This window comes from Neltuma alba, unplaced genomic scaffold (assembly GCF_004799145.2).
Source record: "Neltuma alba isolate B1F8T4 unplaced genomic scaffold, ASM479914v2 tig00013403_pilon, whole genome shotgun sequence".
NCBI lineage: Eukaryota > Viridiplantae > Streptophyta > Magnoliopsida > Fabales > Fabaceae > Neltuma > Neltuma alba.
The window spans coordinates 138,846-147,147 of record NW_021637661.1 but is presented as its reverse complement, the minus strand read 5'-3'; the positions used below and the strand labels follow the sequence as shown (position 1 = coordinate 147,147).

At 34.7% G+C, this 8,302-nt stretch overlaps 1 protein-coding gene across 1 annotated transcript; it reads left to right on the top strand.

Moving 5' to 3' along the window:
- Positions 1-2,655: 2,655 nt before the first annotated feature.
- Positions 2,656-7,722, top strand: LOC114737068 (4-diphosphocytidyl-2-C-methyl-D-erythritol kinase, chloroplastic-like). Its single transcript, XM_028924965.1, has 11 exons — positions 2,656-2,984; positions 3,115-3,210; positions 3,294-3,362; positions 3,491-3,595; positions 3,699-3,755; positions 4,211-4,411; positions 4,652-4,744; positions 4,947-5,046; positions 5,451-5,550; positions 6,851-6,936; positions 7,631-7,722. Exons 1-11 carry the CDS (start codon positions 2,790-2,792, stop codon positions 7,720-7,722), a joined length of 1,194 nt encoding a protein of 397 aa, XP_028780798.1. The 5' UTR covers positions 2,656-2,789.
- The last annotated feature ends 580 nt before the right edge of the window (positions 7,723-8,302 follow it).

Here is an 8,302-nt window from a genome sequence, read left to right as displayed (position 1 = left end):
AGTAACTGTTTTTCGGCCAACGAGTCTGGCTAGAATGATGCAGATGGCTCGTATGCAAGGATATAGCTGCGGGTTCGCGACTGCCCTGGACTCTTCGGTCTTCCCAGACTCAATTCCCTTCCACTAATTTTGGGGGTCAAACATCATCTTACTCGGCAGCGAAAGCCTCTTCTACACAAAACCTTCCTCCTTCTACTTCTTCGTCGTCTGCTTCGGTAAAGAAGCCTTTAATGGCATTGTCCAAAAAGGATATGGAAGAAAGGCGTTGTAAAAGCCCCTGCTGTTGGTGTAACGATAAATGCACCTCATCTCACGTAACATACTGAATTTTCTAACTTAAGATGAGCAGGAAAAAAAAAATTTATTAAAATTATTTAATGGCCAAAAAAAATTAGGAAAAATTATGGAATATTGATTTTCAAAGTTTGGAGATATTTTGGAAGAGTTATATCTCTAAAACTGGCTTAAATAATTTTAATAGATAATTCCAAGAGAAAAATGGTTCATCTTTTCAGAAAATTATGGAAAAATGCTTAGAGATTTATATTTAATTTGAAAATTTTAGGATAATCATTTGAGATAGTAAAGAAGGTAATTGAGGCATAAAATCCTTAAAATGAGTTAAGGATTAATTTTTGAAATTAAGGGCTATTTTCTTGAAAAAAATTACAGGTCACATAAAAAAAGAAAAATTGAGGATAAATTCCTCATTACAAATTTAAATGCAAATAGTCTCTAGGATGATTGATTGCACAAGAGAAGATTAGTTACACATAAAGAAAGGTAAGTTGCACAAAGGGAAGATGGTTTACACAAAACATTATTTGGAGATTAATTTGCATGTAAAGAAGATAAGTTGCACATAAGAGAATTTCATTTGCACAAAGAGAAATTAAGTTACACAGAAAGGAAGTTAAATTGCACACAATAGAAGTTAAGTTGTACAAAGTCCTTAAGTCCCATTTGCCAATTAAATTTTTAATGAGGGATTCATCCCCAATTTTCCCCATAAATAAAGCAACTTTTAAATGGCATAATGGTGAGATAATTCACGCATTTTTATCAGCATTACAAGTAGGTGTCTAGACATTGTTTTGAGAGGTTGATTTTCTCACGTCTTGTTTTATTTGTATTACATGGAGAGGGGAAAAAGCTTGTCCAGTTAAGTTTATGTTACCGCACAAGTCTTGAAATCCTGCCAAGAAAATTGGAAATGAGTTCTCTAACATCATCGTGACTTTTCTAAACAGGAATAACTCCATTCAACATAGCTAGAGCTATCAAAATGGGCCAAGCCCATTGGGCCAGCTCTTTTGTCCGGCAGATAGATATGAAATTTGTTTTATCACTAGACCATGAGGTATGTTTGTCTTCTTCTTCAACGTAGAACTAAATATGTGAATAAATTGCTCACCCACGTTGAGTTATGTCTCTATTTATTTATCTTTATTCTTAAATGTTTTGTGTATTTGTAATCTATACATCAATATGTTATATACCAAAGTCTTCTGTTTCTATTTAATATCAATATTAAATCATTTTTTCTTATATGTTTATTCTTCATCAGCTGGCGGGTGGATCAAAATTGAAGCTTTCCCACCTTCCTTCTGTCTCTGCTTCATCCTCCACTCTAGCTAATTCACTACTGCAAACTATAATTATTTTAATGGCTAAATTCCCAAAGTAAAAATATAATCAACGACATTTTTATAAATAAATTAACAAATTTTTTAAATTTCCACGTCAGTCATTGATGAAACTTGTTTGAAACAGTTATATGAATGTGTGTATGAAAATTTCAGCTGACTATTACATCACTGACGACAATTTTATTTTAATTTTTTTATGTGTCTTCTTCGCTTGTCTTGACCATCTCTTCGCTAATGTCCCACTGATAAGAAAGTTAATGACAATAAAACTAGAAAATATATATGAAATATTTATAAGAATATATCTATCGTACCCCTGAAAAATGTACATTGCACGGAAAAAAATTTTATAGGGATAAAATGTAAAAAAAAAAATATTGAATTAAAAATTATTTAAATTACAAAAATTAAATAAAATCATAACTTTTTTTTTGGGCAACAAAATCATACATTAGTTTGTCTTCATCAATAATCGCATTGTATATTTTATTTTATCATCACTAAAACAGGAACCTTATACAAGGCCTAAAAAACAGGAACCTTATATAAATATATATATATATATATATATATATATAATATCAAACCATGAATATTTTTTCAGAGGCAGAAATCAAACAAATCATTACTTCTAAACAATGATTTGGATTATTGGACATATCAAAAGCGTCATCTGGGCCTCCTATAGCCCAGTTAGAAAACTGACCCAATTATATGACCCAACATGTTTGTTCGAATGAATTAAACTCATTTAGTCAAAATTTGACTAAACACATATAGTAGACAATAATTGAGCCGCCATTGAATTTCCATGCAGAAATTTTATTTCATTCATTTTTTTCTATTTTTATACCAGAATATTTTATTATTATATTCTTTTTTAATAAATTTAGTATATTGTTACAAATATTAATTTTATTGACCTTGGCACTATTTTAATAGAATTTAGGCAGAGGGAAACACGAAGAACACGAATAAATGAATATGACCAAGGAGGGGAGTGAACATTCCATTAAAATTAAACATGGAAGAGTTGGAAAATTAGCCAAAGATTCGTTCTTTCAGTCCAAATCGACACATCTGAAAGCAATAGAGCAGCACATTGGTTGACCTCAGTATTCTCTCATTTCTTGGCTATCCATGGCTTGCTCTCAGTTTCTTTGCAGTAACTACTCCTCTACTTCTCAAAATTCGTTCAGAAGAAACCATCAACGTCAATTCGGATATGGGTCGTGCAATTTTGCCTCAAAGATTCAATTTCAAAGAGCCCCGCTCGTTAGATTTAAACTTAAAGCTATGGTTTCTGATTCTAACGCCTCCAGGAGACGAGTAGAGGTTTATCTCTTATCCCTTTTGGTTGCTATGCTTTGGATTAAAGTTCCGGTGTGGCATTTAATGAAAGGGATGGTTTGTATTTGTATTTATTTGTTCTTGTTTTTGTTTTCTTTAATGTTGGCGGAATTAGATTGTGTATGATCCTGATGAAAGGGTGAACAGTCTGGCTGATGAAGTGGACAAGAATGCTCCCCTTTCAAGGCTTACTTTGTTCTCTCCTTGCAAGGTATTTTTCGTTCTTTTGCTAGGAGGCACTCCAAAGTTCTCATTTGTTTCAATATATTGATGCTGGTTAACCGTCTACTACAGATAAATGTTTTCTTGAGGATTACCAGCAAGAGGGTAGATGGATATCATGATTTGGCGTCTCTATTCCATGTAAGTTAATTATAATCGTAATCATATTCTATTATATGATTCAATGTTTTCTCTGAAAGATTTTGTCATATATATGGGAGATGACTTCATTTAGTTTTGACCATATCAGATTCCTTTCGAATTTTCAGGTTATAAGTCTTGGTGATACAATTAAGTTCTCTTTGTCACCATCAACAACAAAGGACCGTTTGTCCACCAATGTGTCTGGGGTGCCCATTGATGATAGTAATTTGGTAAGATAACAAAAGCTAATGCTTTGGTTTCAAAATCATTCCTCTTTTTATTGCTTGTTCATATTCTACCGAGAGTGAGTGCTATGTTATTCTCTTTCCACAGATTATTAAGGCGCTTAATCTTTACAGGAAGAAGACTGGCAGTGAAAAGTTTTTTTGGGTATGACCTAGATATCCCATCTAATTCGTGTTGTTTATCTTATATTTAGTGCAAGCATGCATGTGTGTGCTTATTAACAAACATTGTGCATGGTAGGATATTTAGGGTCCATTTTGTTGCTTGGGTCAAGACTTAAAGAATGGGAATGATGTCTCCATTTTGTTTTAATATGTTGGCTGCACATATATCTTGGTTCATTCTCGTGAAAGACCAATGTGACGAACGTGGGAATCAAGACACTCGTGGAAAACCTCATGAATCAGGACTCTTGACCCCAAGAATTTTCATTTGAACTAAATTATCCATCTTACCTTTTAACCATTGTTGACCTATCTTCCTTTCCATTTTAGTCACTTTTTTTTTTTTTTAATTTCTTTTCCACCACTCCATTTTCATCCATTCCAATAACCAAACGGCCTCCTAATTTGTCCTGCCTATATTCATGTTCTTGGCAGATTCATCTTGATAAACGAGTGCCTAGTGGGGCAGGGCTAGGTGGTGGAAGTAGCAATGCTGCAACCGCATTGTGGGCAGCAAATCAATTCAGTGGTTGTCTTGCTACAGAGAAAGAACTTCAAGATTGGTCAAGTGAGATTGGATCAGATGTCCCTTTCTTTTTCTCTCAGGGAGCAGCCTATTGCACTGGTCGAGGTGAGGTCTGTCCAATTTCCTTTCCCAGAAAAAATTTTGAGAAGAGGCTTGGCTATGGAGAGTTTGAGCTCTCAACCATCTCCTTGTCTAGCAACAAAATATTATTATCACAAATCTCAGGACAATTGGATCTTTGAGACTTTGAAAACTCTGTGCATAAACTTGTGTTTACTGAAGGCTATGCAATGCTTTATGCCATATCCCTCGATGTGATTTCATTTAAGACTTTTCTTTCATATGCACAGGTTGTTCAGGATATTCCTCCTCCAATACCTTTGGATATGCCGATGGTTCTCATAAAACCACAAGAGGCATGTTCAACAGCAGAAGTTTACAAGGTACAGGATTTCTGGGTGTAGTAGACAAACCATAATTCGCTCTTGGTTTTTGCTATAATTAGATTGTGGACCTTGTGCACTGAATGAAGCCTCATATAACAAGTCACACTATTCACAACTTGCAAATAGTGTGGCTTGCTATAGGTTTTAATATCACATAGATATATGTATTGATCAATTTAAACAAATTTCGATGGGACAGCGTCTAAAATTGGACCAGGCTAGTAATGTTGATCCTTTGGCACTGCTGGAAAAGATATCAAGGAATGGAATATCACAAGATGTTTGTATCAACGATCTGGGTATGTTTCTTGCTAAGTGTTTTTAAGTTTTAATCCTGTTTCTTTTTTCCTTCTTTGCTCTTTTCATTTTAGCTTTACATTTTTATTTGACCCTATTGAGCATTATTTTACTGAGAGGTGTAATTGTGGAGGCACCTGGAGTCCAGTTTGATTAATTGGGATTGTGACTTGACATTAATATTTAGTTATGCCCGTTGATTAGGGGTTGTTTTAGGTCGTACCACTGCAAGTGCAAATTATTCATTTCTATAGTTGACATTTTGGAAGTTCTTTACGTTTGTTCCTGAGTTACATTTAGAAGCATCACAGCATAAGTTAAGGCTTAAAATCTACTGTTGTCTTTGAGTGCTTTCGCTTGTTCATCTGCATTACTTTTTCCTTGATTATTTTCCTTGCTCTTGCAGAACCCCCAGCATTTGAAGTTCTCCCATCTCTTAAAAGACTGAAGCAGCGAATTATTGCAGCTGGTCGTGGAGAATATGATGCTGTTTTAATGTCCGGAAGGTATAAAAATGGAAACCTTAATTTTCTGGCTTTTGTTAAAAGTTAAATATATGTGAATCATGTGATAGAGATCATCATGCATGCACACACATATACAATCTATGTGCGCTTGTCTGTCTGGGCAATGTGAGGCTGAGCATTCTTCAAACGTCAGCACGATTGAACTTGATATACAGTAATGAAGCTGTTTTCAATTTTCAATCACCAAGTCGTGTTGAAGAAAACGTTTGATCATGAAATATACTTTAGCATCTATAGTTGTCACAAGTTATTAAATTTCTTCTCTAGATTCCAGTTGTAAGATAACCAGAGATTACACTTGGATGAATTCTAGGCAGATGGCTAGAAACTAGATAAGGGCGTAAGGCGTTTGGCGGCTGATCTGACTCATTTATTCTTCTAGTCTAACATCATGATAATTTATTTTTTGATATACATATATATATATATATATATTACATATGAAAGCACAGAAACAATCATCAAACAAATTTGAGTATATTCCTCCTTGATTTTGCAATGCTGTTCATGAAATTGAAGGAAGAATCTTTTAACCCCCATTTCCTTGCTTTCAGCTGGTTGGACGGAGTTTATCCTTGTGCATTAAGCTAGATTTACGTTGCAAGGCTTGAAAATAGTACTCCTCCAGTTTTTAATATATGACCCAATTATTGAGTTAGTTTTGGTCCTAAATATAAGATCTATTTCTTATATTTATCAATTTTCTTTAAATTGCTCCTATAGATACTTCCTCAACTATAAATCAAGTAGAAGAGAAAAAGGGGGTATTAAGAAAGATGATTATGGTATTTTAAGAAAAACGTGTCATATTTCTTATAATTAACCAATATACCTAACTTCCTTAATCTAATCAAATTAGCTAAATGGGTCTTGTGTTAACGACAGGAGGAGTAAAAGGTTTTGGAAGAATCACTAAACATTGCAAACCTTTCCTCAGTTCCAAGTTAACGTGAGACAAAAGCTATTGTTTAAATAAATAACGTACCAGCTCTCCTGATGATGATCTGAGAGACAAACCACACTCTAGAATGGAATGTTTAGAGCTATTAATATTAAAGCCATAAAAATGGAGCATTGCAATTATTTCTAGATATACTTTCTTCCTTCTATATCGATTTCAATGGTCTCTGCATCTCCTTTGTTAGTGCATGTTTCATATCTCTTCTTCATGCTTTCTCTTTGTCATCTGAGGTTCAACTTATAATGGAACCATTAATTACCTCTCGTTCTTGCTTCAAAAGTTGAAACCTCTATTCTTATCCCTTTTCTAATCATGCAGTGGAAGCACTATTGTTGGCATTGGTTCGCCAGATCCTCCACAATTTGTCTATGACGATGATACATACAAAGATGTTTTCTTGTCAGGTATGCCCCATCAGATAAGGATTTCTTTCTTTTTTTTTTTTTTTTTTGGGGAGGGGGCCCTGTTTCTCGTTCTTTATCGTGATAAATTGAAGGGCCCAGACCCCAAAAGCGTATCCCATAATTAAACTAAAATCAGCTGGAAACATCAACTAAATTCACATATAAGTGGCTGCAAAAAATTTTATCAAGAAAAGCGAGAGATCTGCTAATTTTTAAAAAATGCGTACAAATATACTGGGCAGTGATGCTAGATTTTGAAAGAAAGGGACAGAACATATATGTTATGGCGGCTCATGAAATTAATGAGCTCCGGCGGTAGGTTATCAAATTATGGAGTAGTACGCGTAAGTACTCCCTCTGATTTGCGTGTGGCATACTGCAAAATTATGATAATTAGTCATTCCAGAGGCACTTATTTTTGTACAAGTATGATTCTCTTTTCTCATTTATCACTTTTGAAGCTGACAATGAAATACGAGAAAGCTTTAGTCATTACTACTAGCTTAGCCCTTTATTCATGGAAAATAGTGAACTTAGCATCGGACATAAATCTTCAAACACTAATAAAACTCCTGGTTAACAAAATAAACGTGGAGCTAAACTTACACTTTTTGAAGTTTTACAAATTAGTTGTTTCCTCAAATAATAGATTTGATCTTTTGGGGATCTCTCACCTAAGCTTTTTAAATTGCAGATGCCTATTTTCTCACTAGAGAGGCTAACCAGTGGTACAGAGAACCTACCTCAAGTCCTACCCCTCCATCCTATTCTTCTCAGACTGCTTAGTTCCTCCCCCCCCCCCCCCCAATTTCCATAGGCTCTTCATGGTTATACAGTATCTGCATATTTGTAAGGATGTAATGATGTGAAACTTAGCTTTGCTGCCTTTTCTGCTTTAATTGCTGCGACTTGAAAACGATACGTCTCGTGCCAAAATGCAAGGATCTGGATCCTCTGCTGCTTTGCTTCGGTGCTGCTGCAATTATTAATTTCTTAATTTCATGAGAAAAGTACACAAGTACGCTGGCCTTTTTCTACAGCAGCGGCAGATGATCCGGATCCCAAATGCAAACACTTGGAAGTTGGAAGAGACAAGAGGCTGGCACTATTATGCATCAATACCATGGCCCGCGAAGAAAGTGAGAAGTAAATTCTATAAACTTGTCTGGGTCCGATATGCTCAAGGACCCTTCCAATCTCAAGTGGAAAAATGGTGCTTATAATTGTGACTTGGTTAATAGTCCGGTTTCTGAATTTTAACTTTTTATGACTAAATAGGAACTAAGTTTTAAATGATTAAAATTATAGGAACTGAATTGAGTTAAAAATCAAGGATTAAGTTACAAGTAGGTCAAAATTATAAGAT